This window comes from Uloborus diversus, chromosome 3 (assembly GCF_026930045.1).
Source record: "Uloborus diversus isolate 005 chromosome 3, Udiv.v.3.1, whole genome shotgun sequence".
Lineage (NCBI taxonomy): Eukaryota > Metazoa > Arthropoda > Arachnida > Araneae > Uloboridae > Uloborus > Uloborus diversus.
In genome coordinates, this window is record NC_072733.1 from 65,259,383 (window position 1) to 65,286,630 (window position 27,248).

Below are 27,248 nucleotides of genomic sequence, written 5' to 3' on the forward strand. Positions count from 1 at the left end.
TTAATTTCAAAGGGCAATTCCATTGAAAGACAGTATATTACTGCTAATTTTACAGTTTAGCGCTGTAAATTTCACAACAAAAGTCTGTTATAAGACAGTATATTACTGCAAATTTGACAGTTTAGAACTGTAAATTTTACAGTTTTTCTTTGGAATGTGAGCTGCCAGTATTATACTTTAAAAACAACAGTTTATTTTTTGCAGTGTAGCACGCTGGAAACAAAAAGCAAATATTTATGCTCTAACGGTAAAGATGTTAGTCACGTTATTTCTCGCTTAATCTCCAAAAGATCAATTAGATTTATTTGCGGGAGTTGAACTGTGTAAAAGGAAGTAGATTTGTACACAGAAACTCTTATAATTTTTCTTTAAAAATTGGACTTTGTTCTTTCTTAAGGTATTTTTGCAGAAAAATACTCTAGGGGAATTCAACTGCTATGTATTTCTGAAAAGTATAGCATTAGAAATGGGAGCAAACATGTAAATTCTCTTGATTTAGATGGTTTCTATAACTGAAAGCAAATGATGATAAAAACAGATTTGTGATGTATGAGTACGACAAGCCAAAATATACCGCATTAACTTTAATGTGTTGAAATAATAATTCGATAGTATTATATTTGATTACAAATTTTATACATACGTATTGAAATTGCGTATGGAAAAAGTACATTAAACGAGTTTTTTTTTTTTGCTGTCCATTTATATGAAGTTATTTTTGCTACCTTTTAGAAACGAGTTGATTTGTGCATCACATGACTTCCTTTTACTCCAATTTAATTTCATTTCCCCATTATTGGCAATTTTAATGTGACTCAATTGTTTACTTTCTAAATATCACCAACAATGGCCAAATTGAAACCAAATTTTAAAAAAAAGTAGAAAAAATCGCCAAATGTGTTGCTAAGTTGGCGACAAAACTTGGCGACCAAAACACTGGCAATCTATCGCCATGTGTCCGACAAATTATAACAATCGAAATTAACAATGATTTCCCCCCAGAAAGGAGCAAAAGACCCCCTTAGGAACATCCGAATGCAACCAAAATGGAAGGTGCACAACTATACTCCACTAGGAGTCTACATACCAAATTTCAACTTTCTAGGACATACCGCTTTTGAGTTATAGGAGATACATACACACATACGCACATACATACGTACATACAGACGTCACGAGAAAATTCGTTGTAATTAACTCGGGGATCGTCAAAATGGATATTTCGAGTGTCTGTACGTTCCTAGGCATATATCCACGAGTGATCGGGTCGAAAAAAAAAACTCAATATTCATTCGGATGTGAGAAAAATGGAAATTAAGGCCGATTTTTGAGTAAAATTTTTTTCCCGAATACAATACTTCCTTTTTTGTAAAAGGAAGTAAAAATCGATTTTTTTTTCGAACAACCCTAATGTTCAAACACTAACATATTTTTACCTAATTTGCGGACTATCCGTGAATTCGCTTATCCGTATTGTATTCGCGAAAAAATTTTCACTCAAAAATTGACCTTAATTTCCATTTTGCTCACCCCCGAATGAATGTTGAGTTTTTTCTTTTTTTTTTCCGACTCGACCACACGTGGATAAGTGCCTAAGAACGTACAGACACACGAAATGTCCATTTTGACGATTTCCGAGTTAGTTACAACGAGTTTCCTCGTACTGTATGTATGTACGTATGTAATTATGTCGCATAACTCAAGAACGGTATGTCCTAGAAAATTGAAATTTGGTACGTAGACTTCTAATGGGGTCTAGTTGTGGACCTCCCCTTTTGGTTGCTTTCGAGTGTTTTTAAGGGGGTCTTTTGCCTCTTTTTGGGGGGAAATCATTGTTAATTTCGATGTAAACCCAAGCGGTGTTACAATTTGGCGGACACTTGGCGATATATCGCCAGTCTTTTGGTCGCCAAGTTTTGTCGAAAACTTGACGAAAAATTTGGTGATTTTTTTATTTATTTTTTTTTTTTTAAATCTGGTTTCAATTTGGCCACTGTTGGTGATATTTAGAAAGTAAACTATTGAATCACATTAAAACTGCCAGTTATGGGAAAATGACATTAAATTTGAGTAAAAGGAAGTCATGTGAGTCACACATCAGCTCGTTTTTTTCTGTTTGCGGGGTTTAATCATTGACTACAGTGTTAGCAAGTTAAGTCGAGCTGAAGAACCAGATACTTCATTTAATGTTATTAGTGTCAGCAGTTTCTATTTATTCAAATAAAGGATGTTATTTACGTAAGTGTTAAAACTATATCAAATGGTTTAAACCCTGCCTGCCTTATTTTCCAAATTCATTCTTCGGTGCTAAAAAACTAATATTCGTGTTATTTCTTACCAAATTCTTTTTGTTGTAGTTTACCTATCTCTAATTTTAAAAAATCTATAGAGCTATATTTGAATTACTCAGTTTTGAAGTATTTTAAGTTTCTCTTGAGAATTGATGAATATAAAAATAAACATTTGATGAAGTTTCTGGATATATTTGAAACTCATTATGAGTGATATCTTTCATACGAAAAAACTTTATAAGGTTTGAATAGCATAAGTTAACCTTTAAAATTGCATTGATTCAGCAATTGCAAATTTAGCATACATTGGTCATTAACTCAACGTATAGCGAACATATGTTTTCTTATGATTGCCATACACTGTTATGCATATTATGTGTTATATCCGCAAACGATGTGACATTTTTCCCATGACGCTCATGAACTTTTCCGGAAACCATATAAATTGTACCTGAACATTATTTTGACTGGTGTTTCTACGCATTAAGCTTAATTTGATTTAAATGTAATTATTTATTTCTTTATAACAATATAATTATTTACAGTTCTTAATAACAATCTAAGTATTTGCAGTTCTAAATAACTATCTAAGTATTTACAGTTCTTTCTTGTTCTTTATAGAGTGGATAGGAAGAGCAAAGAGGAACACACACACGAAGTGTAGCCACTTTTTTGTGGTAAATTCTGGGTTGTTACTGTAATAAAACATGATTGCAGTTTCAACACAGAGCTGTATAGTGCGCATTTATTGTCAATTTTTTTTCTAGAATCTAAAAGAAGAACTACTACAATATGCAAAATAAGTTTAAAACTTCAGTTTTTGGTTATTTCACGAAACATTACAGTTTATGCGCGAACTAAAAACTGTAAAGGAATGTAAATATTTCCAAAGATATATAAAAACGGTGTCAAACAGAAGCATTTAAACGGTATTTGAACAAAAATTCCAAATATTTGCATTTGCTAAAAGTATTTGAAAATTGAACGGTTTTTACCATTTTTTCAAACTATGCAGCTAATGCGCGGTCTGAAGACATGAATATTAATTTTTGTATTGTTTTCCCCATATTTAGGATAGGAAAACACTTTTTTTTTCTTGGCTGTTAAAAGTTTCGAATCGAAATTTTTCTTTTTTCAGCCACCCTAGTGAACGTCCTCAATCTAGAGCATAACTAGTAGCATATAATACCGACAACTCAGTTATGACATCTAAAGTTTGCAATTTCGTCCTTATTATATACTCATCACCCTGGAATATCCATAATCGAGCTTGAGGTAGATGTCCTATCATTGAAGCAAAAAACATGAATTACTTTAAACAGGATTACTTGTATCAACTTCAATCTTCACTTGTATATGTACAAAGAGACTTAGGAGAAAAAAAAAAGATGATCTTTAAATAGAAAATGTTTTATTCAATAGGGCAACATATAAAATATTTGATGATTTTTCTTCATTAAGCATTAAACAGTGAAATTTGTGCAAATTTCGAAAATTTCCTCTTATGTAAAATAATGCTACGTAAATTTATTAAAGTTCAGATCAAAAATGAATAAGAAACTTAACCTTTAGTTGAATGAAATTTAATTCATAAATAAAAACGCTTCAAGCTTTTAATACCGTTGAGCCGATGAATAATTTACACTCATATTTACAATATTATTATAACTGGGTAGGTCATCCCTTCTAACCACTCCAGTCATATTTACAGAGGGACAAACAATCTTTTGGCCAGTTTTGGAGTCTATAACGGCTACTGGCTCAGCTTCACACATAGTTCGGAGGGCATCATAACTGAGTGACCAAGAAGATCTACTGCTATTTCGAGTACATCCTACTTCATTCGCTGGCAAATAAGAAACTCCATTCGGACAATAACTTGGAGGAGCTTCTCTCTCTGGTAGAAGAGGGGCCAGGCCTTCTCTGCTTGAACACCGGTTTATGTGAGACAAAATATAAAACGCCAACTGAAAGATAGGGGGAAAATTGTTATGAATTTCAGCTTTTACATAGCATTGTGATTATCATTATTATTGTAGCGATTATTGCATGAACACTAATAAATGAATGCACTCAGAATGAATAGTACTCTTAACGCACTCAGAATGAAAAGTACTCCCAACTCACTCAGAATAAACAGTACTCCCAACGCACTCAGAATTAATAGTTTTTTTTTTTTATTTGGCAACAAAGTAAGGTTTCAAACGTTTATTCTCAGATTAATTGGCAGCGGTAACTTCCTTCTATATATTTTCAAAGAGGTAAATGCTGTAGTTGTCCACTGTTGGGATGCTCTTTGTGTTAGTGCATTCTTTAATTTCAATCGCCCCCCCCCCCCCCAAAAATAAATAAATAAATAAAAAAGCGTAAAAGTTCTCATTTCTTTTATAAAAAGTAATTACATGCATTGTACACCCAATACAACACCGCCACAAGTCAAAAGTTGTCAATTTTGAGTTATATACTTGTCCTGGTGCATTTTTGCTAGTTCTATTAAAATGCAAGGCAGCCAAAAATGAAAAAAAAAAAAAAAAAACCTTATTTTTTAGATGTGTCAGTGTGATACTATAAGAATTTAAGCTAAGGCGGATAACATTTAAATTGATTTTTCTCGAAAAGTAGTTTTTGCAGATGTGGCAGTGTTGTACTAGGTGTGCGATATCAATTAAAATGCTTTGTTGCCATATGCTAAACGCTACAGTTTTCAACGAAGTTATGAATATTGAAGAATGAAATAGAGCTTAAGGGCTCATTCACTGTTCCTCTACTTTAATATTATTTGACTTATTTATCAATGTTTGCAGAACAAACACATGAGAGAAAAAATGCTTAGCTAGTAAGATGAACGAGAGCTTAAACTTTTCTTAATTAAACCCATTTTCTTCATTTGTCTGGATCAAAATGCTTGAGACAACATTTATTGCATTATTAGCTCATTAATCACGCCTTTTGTACAAGTTTATAAACTTCACATCAATGATTCAGGCATCAGGATTCAAGACATTTAAGTATGTAGTACGAAATACAGTACGTTTGAAAATGAGATTTTATCTCTCTATTTAGTTCTCTATTTTAGGCGAGAACAAATGTCGCTACTAGTTCTTCATCGAAAAAAAAAAGTTATCGGTTTATTTACTTATCAAATTAGCACTGTTTGAGTATCACAACATGGGTTCGAATTGCAAGGAAAAGTTTCAAAGCTTAAAATTGCATCAACTTTCAGTTAAGAATTTCTTCATAATAAATGTTCAAAATTGTTTAGAGGTAACTGTTCTAAATATATCGCCAAGAAATGAAAAAATCAAATAATATGAATAAGGGTCATTCTCCGGAAAATGTAACTTTTGAATGCAAATATTTTCAATTTCGAAGCCTTTTATTTTTTTTTAAATTCTTACATGAAAGTGTTACCTTCTAGAAGTAACCATAAACAATGGCCCAGCTGAGTTCCAATTATTTTACTCATAAATAAAAAAAGAAAGAAATGCCTTGTTCACGGAAATAAAAAAAAAGAAAAAACTTTTAATATTTAAAAATCGATTCCAATTTAATATCAAAGTAGTAATTTTGGTAATTGTGCAAACAGTCAGCAATTGTAATGATTAGTGAGAATATAATATTAAGCTCTCTTAATTAAAATAAGGCTTAATTATTAGTTTCAAATGTATGTTAAAAATAGTATTTAGTAAATTTGAGGATATACTGGCAATTTAATTTTAGTAGAATACCTATTTTTCCTCCATCATTTATTTTTACCTTAGAAATAATGACATCGATAAGGTCTGTCACGGAGGTGAGGAATTTTCCATTAATATGGGCCTAATAGATACATTTTTCAATGAATTTTTTTTTCTTCGTTGCTACATTCTGCATAAGTTAAGCATATGAAAACATGTTCACTTTTCTTTTTACATTAACTTACATCCATGAAATTCAAGTTCACGGAGGTGAGAAATCAGAATAACCACACTAAGTTTTTAAAGCAAAATCTATCTTCTTGTTTTTGGACCAAAATATCACAACTTCAACTATGGCTGAAAATAAAGCGGATATTTCCATGATACAAGCAGGCTCCCTTGTATCATGGAAAATAAAATTTGATGTCATAACTGCCAGTGTTAATGAGGAATGCTATTTTGTGTTTAGGTAACGGAGGTGAGAATTTATTGTGTGACATGACTCCTTTTCCTACTAAAACGAACTAAAACACAATATTAAAAAATTAAATATACTTAAACAATTAGTATTTGAGACACTTGTGAAAGGAATAATAAATAAACAAGTATATACTTTTAATTAAACAAGTTATTAAGCAACATAAACAGTCACACAAGGTGTGTGACATGCCACGGAGGTGAGAATTCACACGTTGTGAACCAAAAATATATTAAAATAAAAATTATTGTTAAAACATTGTTGGCAGGTTTAAATAGATATATTTTTGATGAAATTAAAAATCATTGTAAAATGAATTGTTCCTTGTGACAGAAAAGTTACTTTTTGAAGAATGACCCATAAATATCTCTAGTCTTCACAATATTGTATTTTTATTGACTTAGTACTAGTAAATAATTTTTTCACAAAATTTTATTGACATTTGTTTGTTACTTATGGTTAATATAACACAAAATAAGCATCTTGTAGTCAAAATTTAATTTTTGGTACCTTCCGGATGAAGGGTTAATCAAATCCACAACTTGTACGTGAGATTCATATAAAGGTCGTGATTCCTGTCTTATCACGGTACGCTAGCTTACTTGCAAACTGATAGCAAATAAAATATTTAATCACAGGCCAATTAAATCGAAACGACAACGATTTATTCATTAGAAGAGGCAGTGTCGAAAAGCATTTTTAGCGACGCGGTTGATTACAATTGGGTGTGTTTTTCAGTACAAGTCAGGTCTAACGAAACTCCATAATGGCATTGTTTTATGTAACTCTCATATTGAATTCCTCGTTCTTCTCACGATTCTAAACTAGTTTTAAAATATAGGCACCACTTTTCTCGGAAAAATAATTTTCCTTTGACACAAATTGTGTCTTAATTTTAATTTTGCCTCAATTTTCTTTGCAGTATTTATCCAATTTAATGGTTTTTTAAAAATAATTTCTTTTCACATAGCTTATCTAACAATATATACGGAACCGTCTAGAAAAAGTCATTGTAAAATCATGCTTCAAAAAAAAAAAAAAAAAAAAGTTTGTCTCTATCTCTGGTTCTGTTTTTAAGAATATTCTCCCTTTGTGAGGTTTGGCTCAGAACAGTTTTTACATTTATAGAAACGAGCACATTATAGGTTAGGAAATGTGACTTAAAATTATGTGTTTATATATATAATATACATATACATATATATTTGAATATGAAGCATATTCAACCCATACTTACCGTAGAATAGTCGTGATCTATTTCTTTTCCTCTAAGCTGAACTACGTGGGCAAAGTATATCTGAAAACAAAAATCAGTTTTTATTACTGATGGGAACATTCATTTTTCTGAAACACCATCTTTTACTGTCGTTCAATTTTGCTCCAAAAACTTCAGTTTATAATGTTTGTAGCATATTTAAAAGTATTTTAAAGATTAAACTACTCTTTGTAAAAACTACAACATGTAAATAAAAATAGGTGAGCAGAGTATTTTTAAAAATTAACATTTTAGTTCTTTCAATACCACGACAATATGAAACTTTCAAAACACGATTCTGAAGCTTATTTTTATGTATGATTTTTTTTTTTTAATTTTTATATTGACGACAATTTTTACAAACATCTAACTTTTTTCCGTGACTAAGTTATTGTAAAGAATGTCAGTTGTACAATTATGACCAACTTCTCTTTAAAGTTATTAAAAGCAGAAAAATTTATAGACATCTTAAGAGATACTGTATAAAATTTGATATTACTGTTAAAAATAATATTTGTCTTAATAATCATTAAAAAAAATTTTGTCATTTAAAATTTTTGGAGTTGAAAAGAATTAAAATGATAATATTTTTTTTAGCCTCATTAGTGAAATATTTGCAAATCTAAACTCTTCGGAAAGGTCTTAATGCTTTTGCACAGTTGAGTAGTTTCATTAGTGCTGTATCTTTGTGATTGCTCCAGAAAATTCTTTGATCTTTTAAGATATTTGGGAAATGTTATTCCAACTCTTCAGTAAACATCAGTGGGGTTCATTAGTATTATGGCTTAATGATTCGAAACTCTAAGCCACCAAATTCATTACTAGCATTAAATTGCTTTCACTGATCTAAGGGTTGTTTTAATACACTTTTTTAGTCTAAAAACCGCGGTTCAAATATTTTTTTAATGCGAAGTAAATAAATGATTTTTTCAAAAAAACTTCCAACCCAAACGCAAATGTATTTATTTAAATACTTGTATTTAAGTTCTCATAAATTTCAAAGTATCGCTTGTAACAGAAGGGAAGTGATTATATAAAATCTGCAAATCTATTTTATCTCCGTTTGTATTTTAGAGTGTCTATCGGCATGGTGACGATAGTAAGAATTCAGATCCAAATGACGTACTAAAAATATCTTTAAAATTTTCGGTATTGTCTTCCTTTTCTTTTTCGTCTCTTATTAAACATTTTATTAAATTATCACTGCCTTTTCTTGCTTTTAATTTTTGGTATAATGAGCAATGCATAATTTCTTGTAATTCACATTAGACTTAGAATCCGTTCAATTAATTGTATATTAAGTTCAATTATTTAAACGTTTCGAGTGTTTTTCTATTGTTTCACTACTTTAGTTAGCAAAAAAAAAAGTGCTTAGAAAGTATGATGAAGTTCGAAATTTTCAATTTGGAAAAACATAAATGTAAATGTACATATAGGTTAAAGTAACCCAATATGACGGTACTTTCCAATCAGGGTATCAATGTTATTTTTGATGCATGCATCCGACTTCTACGGAGAAAGTAGAAACTAATTGCTTAATAGTTGCTTATTTCTGCTGTGACCGGAGCCAGTAGTCTGAGCTGCATGTGTGAAGGATATATTTGTTTGCTTGTTTCAAAATTCCGACTTTTTTTTTATACAATACTACAATAATCAGCTTGCACCGCACATACACGTTGGAAAATACCACATAATAAGCTATCGTTTTTTCTGTACTGATGTTAAGTCCGTGTATTTATAGTATTTATTCGATTTGAAGCATAATTAACGCATGTGATTTAGAATAAAAATCTTGTTATAAAAACGCACAATAAGGGGTAGCAACATCGAGCAAAACACACATTAAAGAGCAAAGCTAATTTATTTTCCTTAGAAAAAGATAAGTAGAGTAGTGAAGGTGAAAATGAAAAAGCACTGGGCAAAGGCTTAAAAATACCTCAAATATAAATCATATAGACTGCAATGATAGTAGGAAAACTAATATTATTTGTTTGAAGTGCAAATCATTGATTTCTGAGATGCAAACAGTTGTTTTCTAGTGCTATTATACTCCATAATAGGAGACATATCGATTATTCGCCGGTTTATATTTTTACTCACCTTTATAATTAGCCAAATACCACCACCAGAGAACAAGCAAAGGAAAGTAAGATATGTCGTAGGTTTAGTTGGAATATGGTCTACAAAAAGATGTCTAGTTGTTGAAAGAGAATCCTAAAAGAAAAAAAGATGCGTTTAAAACCAATCGTTTAAGATCGTAGAAGATGCGTAAAAATCATTTATTGAAATTTCTTCTTCGAGAGTAAGATCATTTTCTATCAAATAAATTTTAATTATGCATTAAGGGATTTACTCTTGTGCTAGAAACCAAGAAATGAACGCTGTACATGTTTCGACTTGCAGTAGTTTCTTTTTTATTGCTCCGTGAAGCTATTATTAAAAAGTTGTTCTAAATATTAGGAAGGTAAAGTACATAGTAAATGAACAACTTTGCATGCAGTAATTTTCTGCAAAAGATGTTCGTAATGTTACTTCGTATAATAAAAAATGCACAATTTGTCGACACATTATTGCTTTTTTTTTCCTATGTATTGCTCGCTAAGGAAAAATATAATGCCAAAGAGGTATCTTATTTCAACGAAAAACTCTTTAATATGAATTATATACGTATATACCAATTACATTGAAGGGTTTATAGTCTATAGTCCCCTGTAATAGTACAGTAACCTGTGCCAGTTTAAATTGTACAGTACCTGCCAAGAAGAAAACATTTTTTCTAAACTATATAACTCAGCTCACTGTCAAATTTTAAACTTTCGTATAAGACTAAATAATATGAAGAATATTTTGATGATGGATTTTAAAACTATTCTAAACTTCAGTTTTTTGTTACAGGAAAATATTGTGTTCTTTTTTCTCTTCTTGTAAATATTATATAACACTAAATTTTTGGCCAACTATTTTGTGACAAAAGAATTTTAAAAATAAAAAGGAATAAAATTGTTAATAAATGATTAATTATTACTAATGTAAAAATAATTAACAATAAATTTACAAACTGGGAGAAGAAAAAATATTAATTATAAATTTTTACACCCCTTTTTAACACTTATAATAACTCTACACTAATATTTATGTTACGGATTGGATATAGGAACTATTCACATCTGTCCCCACATGTTGTGTTTACAAGTGCCCCGTCATCTACCTTAGAACTAATTTTCAAAAATGAAGAATTCTAAGTTTAATTAAAAAATTTAAACATTGTCCTAAATTTACTTAAATGTTCATAGAATGGTTTGCTATAATTCAGTTTAGCTTATTAGTTAGTTTAAAATATGTTTGCTCTTGAAGAAAACAATGATAAAGTTACATACAACACCAGCTAAAACAAAGAAAATATTACCACAGAAACATAAACTGACTCATTGCTCTAAAAGTTTAGCCAAGAAGTAAGACTGGTACTGTCATTACTTGAGAATCGTTCAAGATTTTTCTCTTGACATTGTCCTAGTAAAACATGCCACGTTCATATGTGCCCCCTTTTCCCCTAGGCAGTTTTTCAAAACAATATTCTTTAAAAGAAATTTTATAAGCTCCAAGCAGCTAAAGATCTTTCCTTGGTAACACCATTTGAACTTATGTTTGAATATAAATATAAATTACATGCATAAGATTTCTCCCCTTTGTTAAAAAAAACTTTTCTGCTGCTTTTTAGTTTTTTTCCTTTTTTATGTGTAAAAAACAACCATCTTGTTAGATTTATTGCAAATAGTTAATGAGCATTTCGGTAGACATTTATACAATTGTCGTAAAAGACACTATTTGAAAGAAAATCTTCGTAACGGATTGTTTTTTAAAAACTCTATGCACTTTTTTCGGTTTTGTGAAAATCGTTTTAAGTTCTACTATTTAAGCGTGAATTCAGGTAGAGTAATGATTTTTAATGCTACTGAGTTAATGCTTCGTCACGAGCGAACCGCCTAGAACGTCCAATGCATAATAATTTTGCATGTTTTAACAAAACCATGAATACGAGACAGTTTTCTTCTTGTGTACATAAAGATATACTTCAGTAATTAAAGGTAGTATGCATCGAAGCAAATTTTAATTAAATCAGATCTTAAAAAGAAACGTGCGCTGAGCTTTAATTTATTTACACAAAAGAAAGTATCGTTTTAATATTGAACTGAAGCATTGACACTTTTAATTAGTTTCGCGTTTAACATTGTAATGGATGGAGAACAACGTAGCTTGTTCCAATTAACGAACTTACTTGTGCGCTTGGACTTATCTTTCCTTCAAGTTGGTAGAAAATTTGAAGCTTTATTCACTTGAAAGAAATACAGTAACTACTACAGAAAATTATTGTACAGATTGTTGTACAGTTTCTTGTGAAAACATATTAAAAAGAGAACAGTTAATACTGCTTTCATCTTAAATTTTATGTTTCTAAGACAAATGATATGACTTTTGCAAACTATCGTTACATGAATGTTACATGTTTACACTTATCGTTATATGTTGTAAATAGTATTAGTTTCAGACTTTTTCATGTATGAATCTCACCATTAAAACAAGATATCTTGACGTGAATTTCCAATTGTCTTGCTTAGTGGCCACACAAATCAGATTTTTACCAAAGAAGTAAGTTGTTTAGATGAAGGAGAACAAATATTAACACCGCCATCTCCATTATTTGTTTTCTCTTACAACTACTGAGCAACTCATGCGTACTATACTATAAAGGTAATTTTAGAAGTATCGTTACCTCGATAATATTAAGTGTAGATAGTACACAAACATGTAGATGGAGTTATAAAGTTTTGATTCATTTTTTTTTAAATTAACTGATTAGAACTATTGATCTGAAGCTAAAAATAACATTTTTCAGTGAAATTTGGTAGAAAGAAGGTTTGGCACCTGGGAATCCAAATTAGCACTACGTGTGTTTAAAGGGAGGCTGTAATGAAAAATAAAAATGCTGTTGACGTGCTACGTCAATGAATTTAAAAACGAAAATATGGTGATTGTCGAAAAAAATCAGGGTGGACACTGAAAACATCATTACGATACAAATCGAAGACGTGATGAGCACTCGTGTAACAAATGCATAAAAGTTCAAAACGTTGCTCATGCATTGAGTGACTCATTTGGCATTGCCCGTGTTATAATTTCCGACTTGGAATACTGCAAAATCCGTGCTATTTACGTAGTTGACTGTTGATAAATCGGAGGAAGAGAGTGGAAATGGATAAGAGTTTGAGGATGCAGTTGAAATGTGCCTCTCTCACTTTGCTATCTGGATTTGACAGCCCTCTGACTATCTATCTCTCTCTCTCTCTCTCTCTCCATCTCTTTCTCTCATCCTGTGAAAAATAACTTACATAGTCTCAGATTCAGTGTCCTTTCTTCAAGTCCTCTAAAAATCAACTTTTCGGTAAAAGATGTGGAAGTTATAACCTCAAGATTAATTAAACCTTCTACCCTAACATTACAGCTTCTCCATAAGAAAAACAGACCGACCGAATTGATTTTTATTTCCCATCAAAAAACAGTTGTTGAAATGAATTCAACTCCTGCTAGCTACAGGTCCTCCCAAAAGTGTTCGTACACTTACCATTTTCAATTGAATAGGCCGCTATCCATTAATTAAAATTAATAATTCGGAATAGGTATTTAACTATAAGATCTATGATCTATTTTTAACAAAACTACATGAACAATTTTAATAATGTTGAAGAACTTGATTTTTAAGAAATCAATAACCAAAAAGTACCAAAGACTTTATCTCTCAAAAGTCTTCATACATTTTAAAAATTATCTGACGTATTAGTAAATAATCTTAATTTTTCATTAAGATAATATCTTCAACATCCACAACAGCTTTTAAACTTCTAAGAATAGATTTCACTAGTTTTTTTTTTTTTTTTTTTTTTTTTTTGCAATTTCTGAGAGAGTTTTAACTGTACTCCAAGCCTTACTATTTCTAGTTCGCTTTTCGTTTCAGTGACGTTATTTTCGTGATTTAACCTCCAGATGTCTCAAATATGTTGCATTGGGTTTAAATCTGGCGATTGAGGAGATACTTTCAAAACTTGAGGGCGATTTTTGAGGCACCAGACGCAAACGTTGAAAACCATGTGCTTCTTATCGTTATCATTATATAAAACAAATTTGTTTCCACTAAGCAAATTTTGGGCTAATAGCTTAAAATTGGCCTTTCGAATATTTTAACTAGCAGCATGATTAATTATTTCATCAATAAATTCCAAATTCTCAAGTCCTGATGCTAATATGCTTCCTCATACAAGAGCACCTTAACCGCCCTGATTAACTGACTAAGTTCTGAGGATTAAGTTTCTCATTATTTCTTCTAGTTACAATTACACAACATCGGAACCAAAAACATTGAATTTATTTTCATCTACAAATAAGATTTTATTTCAAAATATTTCGGGCTTATGTATCATTGATTTTGCCCAGGGGCGTGCACAGGGGAGGGGGGAAAAGGGACAACGATATGGAGGGGGCCCGCAAAAGTTATTTGTGACAGGTCACAAAATTTCTGTGCACACCTCTGTTTTTTCCACCGACAGTCAAAGCTTTCTGTTTTTCGCAGGAACAAAGAATTTTCTTCGTGAAGAGATCCCATTTAGTCCAGCTCCTCAGAGAACTCGGCGAACAGTTTCATGTAAAATTAAAAAGAAACATTTTTTTTAGGTTTTGCAGAATCTTTTACAACTTTCAAATGAGAATTTTTCATGAATTTTCTAACTGTACATCTCTGATTACGTTTGGTTAACTTTACCGGTTGACCCTTTCTTACCTTGTTTTCGATCTCATTTTTTTTAATTCAGAGCAATTTATCACGCACTACGCTATAGAATGGTATAAATTAACTAATTTGGTGCTATTTCGAACCGATTTACCGGTTCTCTGAAGCAAAAAAAAATCAAATTTCGAATGGTGTTAGTTGTTTTTTACGAATATAAGATATTTTAAAATCATAAGCAGAATATTACGGAGTAAATTAAGAAAGCAATATAGCCAAAATGAATTTTAAAAGTCATCACAATGCAAAAATAATAAAAAGACCTCTTATGATAATTATTTTAATCTTCAATTCATCCCAAAATATTTCAGTGTACGATGACTTTAATTGAGTGTTATTTGTCTGTTTCTTCATTTTCTGACCGATTTCGAGAAGAAAATGTGTCAATATTTTGGAAAAACTACTGGGTTTTATTAAGAATGAAATAGAGATGATGTGAAAAAATATTGGACTTCATAACCGAATTCAGTTTTGCGTTATTTTGGTTTTTCTACAAAATTTTAAAGTGTACGAACATTTTTGGGAGCCCCTGTATATCTCAAAAATAATTACTTCACTTCGAAAAGTCAGAGAATGTTTAGAAATAAAGCTTGTCAATCAAAAATTGTTTAAATTGAAGCATATTTATATTCATTCAATTTTGAAAACTATATATGTCATCGCCTCAGAGAGCAACAATATCTTTCTATTGTTCTCAGACTTTGATGTCTTGCTTGTCTTAGTTCTGGGACAATGATGTGTGTAACAATAATGAAGTATATTATATTAATGCCATAATAATAATGTCTGGTATATGTCTTGCAGGTAACTTGGTCATACTTCGTCAATTCAGAGACCACCTCTCTGAAAGATCAATTATTTTGTGGTAAAATTTGTTGCCTCTTTAGAGACGTTTCCTAACATAGTTACATATGAGGTTTTTTTTGAGAAATCACGATTGCTTATTGCTTTCATTTGACTGTTTTTGGCGTCCTATCATTTTATTTTCCCACCGCCATCCTCCGCACCTTCACCGTCGACCGACTCCTCACGATGCTGCTCCTATAGCGAAAACCGTCTCCAGGTTGCATCCATGTCCTATACACACGCGCATACATACACAACTACACACACACGCACACACATACACACACACACACAAACACATACACACATACACATACAGATACACACACGCATACATACAGACACCTACACATATACACACACAAAAACATACACACACACATACACACAACTACTCACACATTCATGCCTGCACACAGACACAAACACATGCCTACACACACATACACATACCCCCTACACACAAACACACATACCCCACACATATACACATACCCCCTACATACACACACTCGTGATTGCGAAAAACATAATTTGAATTCAAAATGTCAAAATTCAAATTAATCTTTTTTTTTGGCTGAACTCAAAAGGGACATAGAACTGATTTCCTTATTTATTTATTTATCATTATATAGGATAGTTTTTCTATTCTCCTAAATTATTACAAAAAAGTAAGTTTATAAAAATGAAATACCATGAAAAGTTTTTAAATTGAGATTGAATATATATGACTATAATACTTATGTAATGGAAAAATTAAAATTTCTTAGACTTAACGAGGCACCAATTCCAAGCAATTGCACATTGATTGATAACCTATCCGAAGAATATTTAAACCCTATTAAGAGCAAAAGATTAATTTATTTATGCAAGCGAATAAGTAAATCATACCTGGAATTTTACAGCAAAATATATGGCAGCACCAAGATCGAAAAGCGTAATGAGGTACGCAATCATAACCCATGGAGTCAATCTTCCAGTTCTAAGAGTCTAACAAATAAAATAAACGAAACTATTATGTTTTAAAAGGATATAAGCTACGAAAATACAGTAAAAAAAATAAATAATGAACGATTTCCGAATAAGCTTAATGTATTTTCTTACAGACGAAAGTAATGGCTAAATTTATTCATTTTGGTCCCAGTTCATTGATTTACATCACAGAATATTATTTATATTTATTTGATGCGTTCAAGAAACAAATAAACAATCAATGCACGTCTCAAGTGATTTTGTGATACTTTTAGGCTACTGTCATGTTTAATATCACGGAGATCTATCTCTGTTAGATATGAAAGTAGCCTAATATTAATCACAATTTTTATTATGATTTATATAAATGAAAAGCGTAGCATTTTTAACTTCTAAATTCGCAAAATAAAATTTAACCAAATGAACGTATGAAAATTATGCTGTGATTTATAAAACATCAAAATGTCTTTATTTAGATCTGTTCTCTCACACTCATTACTGTTCAAAAGGTAAATGATTTTTACTTCTCTAAATGCTTGAATTTTGTATTTCATAAGGCTCTCAAAATGGTAAGCGAATCACTGGTGATATACCAATTGACTCAACACAAAAACATCATTTAAATAAACAAATAACGTGAACAAAGTCCATACTGTCAAAAATACAGCATACATCTGTTTAAAGGTCACAATAGAGTCTCTTCCTTACGACAATAACACTCAATGGAAAACTGTTTTAATGATCTTGAAAACCAGTCACTGATGATTAGGTTTATTCAAGACTTTCAAAAGCTGCTTGATATATTTTCGTGACAACGTGTGCTTTATTTACTGTGTTCATTCATTTTAATTGTAGTTTAGAGCAAAGAATTTAAAAGCATTCTTTTAACTTTATTCTTTTATTCAAATGCAATAGTAGTATTAAAATCACAAAATATTTGTAGTATAACTATAATGACGCAAAAAATTACTAGTTATATGTAGGGTGATTTGCCAGTAGTGGACCATTTAATGGAAATTTCTACAAGTTCTATTTAATTTCACAGGAAAAAAAAAAACTGGAAAAAAAATTGAAAATTTTTCTATGTGTCTATAAAACTATCAGGATCAACGGTTACTAATCATTTTTCTGTTTTACTTACTATTTTTCAAGTCATTTCGAATAGAAGTTAAAAAGGGAGATTTCGCCAGTAGTTGATCACTCACTTCCAGTAGTTGACCAGCGTCTGCCAGTAGTTGACCACTTTTTAAACAATGGAAAATCTGAAAACTAAAATATTAAAATCGGGCCGGATGCATGCCTGTATGCACTTATGTTCCCTTAAAGGTCGCCCCTTAATGGTTGTAGGGTGGATGACGTCGTCACAGATGTCACGTGACTTTAATGATGGTTACACTACAGTGATGACTAATAGGTAAAATGTCGTGAAAATTTTGGGACATCCGACAAAAGATATCCGACACTTTTGTCTCGGATGCCTTTTCATCCATAAGCTCATTACTTTTTGCATTGAAAAATACGTTCCCTGTATCGCCGAAACACGTGTCTGCAGTAATCTGTGAATTTGTGCTTTTCTGACGTTGTTTATTTCTTACTCTACTGTTCAGTTCAAAGGTGTTTATTTACCTTAAGACAAATATTACTTTTTTTTTTTTTTGGCAAGTGATAGTTCATTGCACATAGTTATAGTCAGTGGCGGATGCAAGGGAAGGGTTATGGGGATCATGACCCCCCCCCCGCCCCAAACCGTCGACAACAGTATCCGTCCTCATTGTGTTCAAAAACTTTATGCATAAAATGTGAACGATTACAGTATCTTTATAATTCATTAATTATTTCTGAAAGCAAATATCTTAACTGCTACTTCGTTTCATTGCTTATTAAATTAATTTCCAACGTTTATCCCAATTAGGTGCCTTATTTCCGGCCAATTTGTTGTTTTTATTGTCCCCCAAGCAGTTTCAAACAATTTTTGTTCCCAACACCGTAGGTTCGTTTATGGGGGCCGGGGGGGGGGGGGGTCATTCATCAGCATGATCCCCCCCCTAAAATGGTTTTCTGTATCCGCTCTGGTTACAGTATACGCTCATTTTTATTTGGAATTATTTTTCCTGGAACCAGTGTTTATCAAAAAAAAATGGATATTTCGTATTGCCCTCCTCTTATACATATCATAATACCACTCATACAAAGCTCCCACGTTAAACGCTCCCACAAAATGTTTAATAAAATACTGATTTAAAACCTTCTCAGTTCAAAATAGTGCGTGTTTGAAATATATATTTTTGTGCAACATTCATAACTTGAACAAAACATTAGTAATCCAATGAATACAAAATAATACTGAAAAACAAATTTGAACGAATTTTCTGTTCCTCAATGTACTTTGCGTGTATCTTATAGATTTCAAGGTGCTGAAAAATAATATGTTTGCAAACATTTTCTATCACCCTCCAATATTAAGGAGTTTTAATTATAATTTTTGGATTACATAGGCTATCTTATAGCAGTTACAAGTTTACTACATTTTTCTTTTAGATGCATTTGATCCGTATACACATATTTTTTTACTCATTACAGCAATAGAACATGTAACAAGAAAATGGAAAACGAATTCACTTTGATAAGTTTTACTTTTCCGACTTTGAGCAGATGGCGCTTGGCGTTCAGTATCATTTACTGAGGAACAGAACTTACTTACTGAGGAACAGAAACCTTGTTTACAAGTGTAATCAATTCATGAGCGCTGTCGATGTACTGAAAAATTCGAAAGAATGTTTGCCAAGTCACAATAAAAGTAACTTACTACATTTCCTCGAGCAGCGAATATTGCAGAAAGGATCCAGATTATGTTCAATCCTATTGCTGCTAATATCAATCCATGAACAACTACAAAGAGAAGAGCAATGTATGAAAATAGTAAATTGAAAAGAAAAACATTTTTGAATTTCAAATGCGATTCTAATAGTTTATGAAATCCTTGTTATAAAATTGCCTCTTTAAACCGTTAACGTTCAGATCAAATTAGATATTTTAGCTGCCACGCTGTGCAAGATTCTAGCTGTTCTAGATTATTACACGGCGTTGCCCCCGGGTATATGTAAATACTACTTTCTTCTTAGACAATCAAATAAATTAATGTTCTCTCCATACACATGAAAAAAACATCACCTATATTTTAGGTACTAAATAACAAGCGTTTTGATGAGTTTAAAATGCTATAAATTAACAGAATGGATTAATTTTGTTATGATTCATTTTTATTATTAATACTATTGTAGGGGTCTTTGAAAATCGGAGGTGATTTTAGCGCAGTGAAATGACATGGAAAGTCGCTCGAGTATAAAAGAGTAATTTCATTTAGCGATTAATAGTTACATTACCTTTTCATATATTTACCGACAGTAGTCTCATGAAAACTGAGGGAAAAAAATATTTAATTTGGAAGTTCTCCAATTTCATTCATTTTTCATACATTGGTTATGTTTTCACTGTGATTAAACCTCTTGCGAGCAATGAAGGGGAATTGGGAGATATTGAGCTTATTCTTTGTTAAAAATGAAGTTCCTATTACTCTATTACTTACAAACGCCTACAGCTCCAATTCTATAATTTAAAAAAACGAGCAAAAAGCGAAACTTTATCGGGGGTCCTTGTTTATGGGCTTTCCAATGACATCAATTCGAAACTTTCATCGCATAGAAAGATTTTTTTTTTTTTTTTGGTTCTAAGATTAAAATTAGAACGTTTTGCAACCTCTTTGAAGTTCAAAAAAAGCTCGTATGTGATCTCCTGGACTTCAAAGTAACTTCCCCACCAAAGTTGAACGTTTCGACGTTAATTGCGGATTTGTAAAAGGAACACACACACACACGAAGACTACATTCGGAAACACCGGTTCGGTGTACCGGTCGCAGCGGTGCCACCGCAAGCGTTCAGAAACGATCGAGTCCCCCAATACGTTTTATATTGAGAATCAACCATTTCGACCGCTTGCTGTGGCACCGGTGCCTGTTTCTGAATGTAGCCAAGCAAATCTATACATCACATTTTATGAAAAAAAAAAAAAACTACTTTCCTTTGTATCAAGAATTTGAAGAGCGTTCGGGGAAAAATTAAAGTCTGCTTAGAAACTTTAAGTTATATAAGTTTCTGTGTGTACATATACAGCGCGACCCTATTTCACATGCAAACCCTCTGTTTTCGCAATCGTTTGTCCTAAATGCATACTTTCAATTGAAAAAATGGTCAAAAGTAGGTGAAGAGTTAATATATAGAAATATTGAAGCGATAAAGAAAAATAGTAAAAAAATACGAAATACGGACTTGACACTGTTAAAACCAGAGTGCCTAATAGGTAGAGATTTTCCCCCTAGGGCTTATAACGGTGCCTCAAGATGCAGTAGGGCTAGGAAATGTCGTTAAGATGACTTTTTGTTCCTCAATGAGTTAACGACGTTAATAAAAGTGCCAACAGACAACGCTCTGAATGCCTCATACATGCGGACTTTGAAGAAGGAAGGAAATAGTCTCTTCCGAATCCTCTTAAATGACCGGAACTACAAATGCTTTTGTCAGAAGTCTTTTGATCCATAAGCTCACTTATTTTGCATCGAAAAAAGAGTTCATTGTAACCCCGAAACACGTGTCCGCAGCAATCTGCAATATTTGCAGACGCATTAACATTTTCATTTTATACTGAAAATCCTGAAAACAAAACATCTCCTGTGTATGTTTACTAATAAATTTCTACTATTTTATTCCCAAAAGTTGTGTATCAATATTCCTCTTAATATTGTTATAGCTTAATGTAACCCTGATTTTAAACGTAAATAACTTTTTCCACTTCTGTGAAACCTGTACCAGTTTTTTTAAATAAAAAGTAGAAATCTCCGGTAAGTAATTGCTTATTGGCATTAAAAGGTTTTATCTCAGAAAGCTTACGAAACGAATACGGCGTCAGCATTTTCTGGTAATCATTCATCTCAGAAATTGCGTTTCAAAATATTTTCATTTAGTTTTAATTGACACTCAACGTGTTATTAGTCCTCAATCAATCCTTTGTTGACATTAAATTGAAAGTTACAGTAGCCACAAGTGATTTTATAGTTTTATAAATAAATAACTCTAAATAAATAATCCTCTGAATTAACAATGAACCATACTGCTTTAATGGAGGTATAGGGTACATGTATCTATCGTATACTAACACATATTATGATTATGACAAAAAAATACCTTACATTTTTTTTTATCTCCTGTGTTTGCAATCGATGAACTTTGTGTCTTTATTGCTATAGCTGTATTATTATTGCATTTGTCTCTAAATAAAACTTCCTGCACCAATCCGTTTCAAGCTTAGAGCACTAAATGTATTGTGCTCTAGCCTGTTGCAACTAAAAAAGTAGAGCCTCCTCTTACTGTCAACCGTGATAAAACGGCTAATAAAATGATGATAGTTATAGCAAAACATGAGTAAACAAGAGATAACTCAGAGAAGAAATCTCCGAGACTCTTGATGCTGTGGAGGAGTCTCGGCGGAGCGACTGATGATCTCTGCAGTTCATTGGACTGCATCGTAACAAAAAAAGAATACCAGTTGCAAGGAGGGATACAAGGGAGGGGCGATGTGGGAGACCGCCTCTCCCTTGAGGGACCCTCCACCTGAAATTTCTCCGAGTTGAAGTCCTAAAAAGCAAGAGTAGGCCCTTTTTGATGATGTTAAGAAATGGAAAACGGTTCAAATCTCTTGTGGTGCTCCCCTACCCCGCCATAATCCAGGTACCCAGTAAGAGGTCAGTTAAAAAAACAATTGCCTCCTCCTAAAAAACTTTCTAGATCCGTTCTTACCAGTTAGAGATGCAAAATCCACACAGATTTTAAACATTAGAAAAAAACCTCGAAACTTTGAGCATAATTGGGAATTTAGAGGGTAAAAGGCCTCCATTCGTTTACATGTTGACATTCATTCTAAAATGTGATTGTATAAGATTTTCATCAAATAATATAATTTTCAAAACTTCGTTTAAGCTCTCAGTAACAAACATCAACAAGCAAAATTGAGCCAAATGATGAAAATACATTTGTTAAAAAAAGCATTTTTTTTTCTTCTAAGCATTAAACCATTATTCAAATTTGCAATTGATGCAGGAAGACAAGTATATCAGCAATGCTTTTTCATATAATCGGGAATTTTTACGAATAGTATGGGATGATATTGAGGGTTTTCCATTTCTTGTACAAGTTATGTACTACATTCGATTTCCTAAAAGAAGAAACTGGCAAGTACTCCGTAGTTAAACGGGGAAAAAAAAATATTTTTTCTTTCAAAATGCGAGACGAAGTTTCCAAGCTATATATAATCTCATTTTGTACTTCTACACAGTATCATTGAAAATACTGTGCATTTTCATCTGAAATAAATGGCAGAAAGCCTGGTTTTCATGGATGAAAGCCATGAACTACTTTTATATGGTATTGACAAATCCCTTCTGCATACATTACGGATGAATATTTTTTCCGTACGAAGGGTGAAATTGACTGCAGAACTGTATCAGAAATAAATACAAATCATAAAAATTTGAATTTGAAGTTTACTTCAACTACACTCAAACCTGTTTTTGTGCGGTGGATAGGAACCGCATAAAAAAATCGCATGAAAAAAGACCCGTTCGTTTTATAAAGAATTTCGTCCATATTATAAAGAATTTCGTCAATTGAGTTCCAATCTGATTGAAGTTTTCATATATCGTACAAAAAAAAAAAAAAAAAATACCGCCCAAAAACAAGTTTGGGTGTAGTATATTTTGATTGTGTTGGTACCTAAGTTTAAGGAAGTGTAATGTCATTCGTGCGGAACCTTTTTTTAGGATTTAAACGAAATGATTGCAATTTTCATCATTAAATAATTTATTTCTACTATAGACTAAGAGAAACGTTTTAAAGTCATTACTCTAATTACAGAGAAAGAGAGTGATATTTTGTAACAAAATAATCATTTAGTATTAATTTAATTTGGATTATACTTACTGTCAAAGTCTTCGATATAATCAACATTGATTAGAAGACTGAAAGGATTCAAAATGTGACCATTAGTCAAGATCAACAAAAGCTCTATGTTGCAAAATAGAGCACAAGCCGCCTCTATCTGAAAAAATAATATAGTGCATTAAGCAATAAGTTTTAAGCGCAGTGCATGTATATTTAACAAAAAAAAAAATACGAAGGAGGGGTCAGAATAACAAAAAAATTTACATACGTGAGGACAAAATTGATAAAAGAAAGTGATTACAATATGAAAGCAAAATGATCATTTATTAAAGGAAACATCTTAAATGAATGGAGGTTGAGCCACCTCTCATGAATGCACGAGGTGATACTAACGGGAATTGAGGTTTTAAAGTGTTGTCCGATATCTTACGTCATCTCGTTCCAGATATACTGCAAACGCGTCGCTAATTCAATCAAGCTCGTAGCCTGCCCAATACACCGTCCAAAGTGATCCCAGTTATGTAGGGGAATGTGGGGCAAAGTGAAATGGTTAAGATGACTGAGTTTTTTCAAAACGTACAAATTGGAAATTTATTTTGAAAACTACAGTAAATAAAGAAAGATCATTATATTTTATAATGAAACTTACATTGAAACAATATTTTTTTATATTTTTGGCAGTAAATTTGAGCCTTAAAAAAATGGAAAATTTTCACTTTTTTTTCCATGGGGCAAAGTGCAAAATGAAACATTTTTCTAATGAAATATTTTCTACTCAGTTATAGAAAGTATTTTTGATCAAATAAATCAGTAAATAAAAGGTTTAATGAGTAAATGCAAAGATACTGAAATAATAAACTTAAAATTAAATTCGTTAATTAATTAATGTATGAAGAAAAATAAATGAACAAGTAAAAGAGTGAATGTTTAAGAAAACAAGTGAATGAATGAATAAATATATCGGTGAATTACTAAATGAAGGAATGTAATAAATGAATTAATAAATGAGTGCGTAAGTGAATGAATGAGGGAGTAAACAAAATAAACTATTTCACTTTGCCCCCATCGACTTTGCCGCGCATGTACTTGACCGATTGTAGAAAATTTTTAAAATAAAAATAACCTTAATATTAACTAAATAAATATTTCACATTGTATGACTTGCAACAAAATGTTGCAATATGAGTAACAAATTTTGAAAATTGCCTGTATTATCATATGCTTTAATCTTCAATAGTATTTGACTGGAATAGTTTACATGCTCTACTATATAGTTAAAGTATTACCAGATAGGTGGTGTCAAAAGCAGAGTAAATATTTCACCATTTCACTTTGCCCCGCTATTTCGCTTTGCCCCACATTCCCCTACTTATCGATCTGCGACCAATAAGAAGATGGAGCAGGTTAAAGAAATTGACAATAAGAAAGAGGAAATCCCTTAACACCCTTGCTGGGTTTGACTGAACATGGTCCAGTTAAAAATTTGCTTCTTGGAGCCCCGCCATTAGAGTCAACACATATGCCTGAAGCATGCCACAAAGGCACCGTTAGGTTGTCGAGGTGTCCCGGATCTTTGGAACGCTCGAATGAAAATGATTCACTGTCAAATTTTATTTGGCACTAGCTTTAGGTAGGGGGTCCATTGCAAACAGAAAAAATCAGCAAGGGGTCCACCAATCAAAAAGCTAGTGAACCTCTTATAAATCTATGTTGCTTAAAACACATTTTGGGTGAATAGAGTAATGGAATCAAAAACTTAACGCCACGTCTCAATGTTTACATAGATGTTTGAACTTGAAAAAACAATTCAATGCTTTTTAAAATCATCTTGTATAAACACAATCATATAGAATATACTACATTAAAAAAAAGCATACACAAATATTATTGCAATTAAATATAAACTACAGGGTACAAATTAGCATACTTTAAAAGCTCAACATCAACTTCTATTTAAAATGAACCAATGCAATAAATGTAATTGAAGCCGCGCACACACACACACACACACATCCAATCATAAATAAAATAAAATCTTTATTTATGCAAAGTAAATAGAAAATTTCATTATTTATTCTTTACTATTTATTATGCTTTGATGTGGTTTCTTTTGAGCCTTTAAAACATCTATGTTTATCTTTTAAATAAAAGTTTTACTATACAATTGACAAATCTTTGACCTCTCAAACTGTCATTCAAACTATCAAATAACTGTAACTTTTCACTAAATTTAATATTGATCCGAACCGACCTTACAGTGAATAACATCAACGCTGTCGTACGAAACAAAAATTAAAAATTACTATAATAAGTAACAGTTTAAATATTTTTAATTTGATGTTAATTTTCCATAAGATAATCATTCAAATTAGTGTAAAACAACTTACGGAGCAAAATATAAGGATGACACTAGTAGCTGTGCTTAAAGAACAACACCCGCAGCAACATCTCCCCTGCATTGTTCTTCTGACAAAGAAAGGAACAGCTGTTAATGACTGTTTAAGTCTAGTTTGAAAGAACGTACTAATATTTTTCTCGCTATTGTTTCACATTATCTGTGATCAAAAACCTTTCTAGCAATTACATAGATAATATTGAATATATTGAGATTATTTTATCCTATCTTTTATTGTAAAATTATTAAAGGTATGTACTGAAAATGATTGACGCTGTGCATTTAGTCATTTGTTAAAAGTGAAATGTTCAAAGATGATGACATAAATTAAATATTTTGAACGCTCTTAATTAAGGCAGTGATAAAAAAAATTAATAAAATATAAAAGAAAGATAAATAAAATGTATAAGCTATATTGAAACATTTTTTCTGGTAATTAAAGGGACAATTTTGATTTTATTTTTAAGTTACGTCCAGGAATAAGTCCCTAATGAACTCTCATTTGCTATTTAGAATAACATACAGCTTAAAATAAAAATTTATTTTCACTGAAATCTGGAGGAAAAAAGCGCAAAAATTGTTCCGCTTAATTATTCGCGTTTTCGCTGCTTTAATGAATTTTCCTTATTTTGCTGAGACAAATAATAAACGGTTCAATCAAAAATTTGTCCGTTCTAATTAGCCTTTAAAAAACCAGTGAAGACGGGACATCCTTTTATTAAAGTGCCATCATTTATTTACGAGGATACTTTTTTTAGGCATTTCTTACCCTTAAACCGTTTTTCTTTAATTTCAGGCCCTCTATTTCTGGCAAATTAAATTTAACATTTATTTTTTGCAAATTAAAGTTAACTATAAAGGAGCTATTCGGCATAAATAGATAAATTTAGTCTTCAATCCCTGCCACAGCAGTAAGTAACACAAAAAATATTTTGATGGAGAAATACATGTAAACTGATGAATGACTGAATAGTTGTGCTCAGTGTTGGGCATGAACTAAAAAAATCAACTAAATTTGTAATTGATTGATTAGTTGACTAAAGTAATCTGACTCCCATTTAGTTCAGACTAATATTTTAAAAATTTAATTCAATTGCAGACGAAGATTAACGTTAGTTTAAACTAACTCGTTAGTTGATCAAAAAAACTAATTTAGTTCAGATTGATTTAGTTCAGATTAAATTAATCAGATTAAATTTAGTCAGACTGAAAGTAATCAGATTAAAAGTAATCAAATTGATTTGATTACTTTTTTAATTCAGATTACATTCGTAAAATATAAATATCACATGAACAGAGGCACATTTGTATTTCTACGTGTATATATATATTTATGCAAGCATACACGAGTTAATGCGTGTACATACGACTACGTGCGGGTATATACGTATATAAACGTGTTATCCCGCGTATGTTCGTGTACGGAGGTATATTTGAAATTTTAAGTAAATATATATATTTATGTGTGCATACACCAGTAAATACGTGTATATACGAGTATGTACGTGT

The 27,248-nt window shown here is 31.5% G+C and overlaps 1 protein-coding gene across 1 annotated transcript; it reads right to left on the reverse strand.

Annotated features, from left to right (window-relative positions):
* Positions 1 to 3,718: 3,718 nt before the first annotated feature.
* Positions 3,719 to 25,852, reverse strand: LOC129219243 (uncharacterized). The gene is made up of 7 exons (XM_054853569.1): positions 25,732 to 25,852; positions 23,384 to 23,501; positions 19,161 to 19,243; positions 16,274 to 16,372; positions 9,802 to 9,915; positions 7,684 to 7,743; positions 3,719 to 4,258 (listed from the first exon to the last, which is right to left on the reverse strand). Exons 1-7 carry the CDS (start codon positions 25,801 to 25,803, stop codon positions 3,905 to 3,907), a joined length of 900 nt encoding a protein of 299 aa, XP_054709544.1. The 5' UTR covers positions 25,804 to 25,852; the 3' UTR covers positions 3,719 to 3,904.
* Positions 25,853 to 27,248: the final 1,396 nt, after the last annotated feature.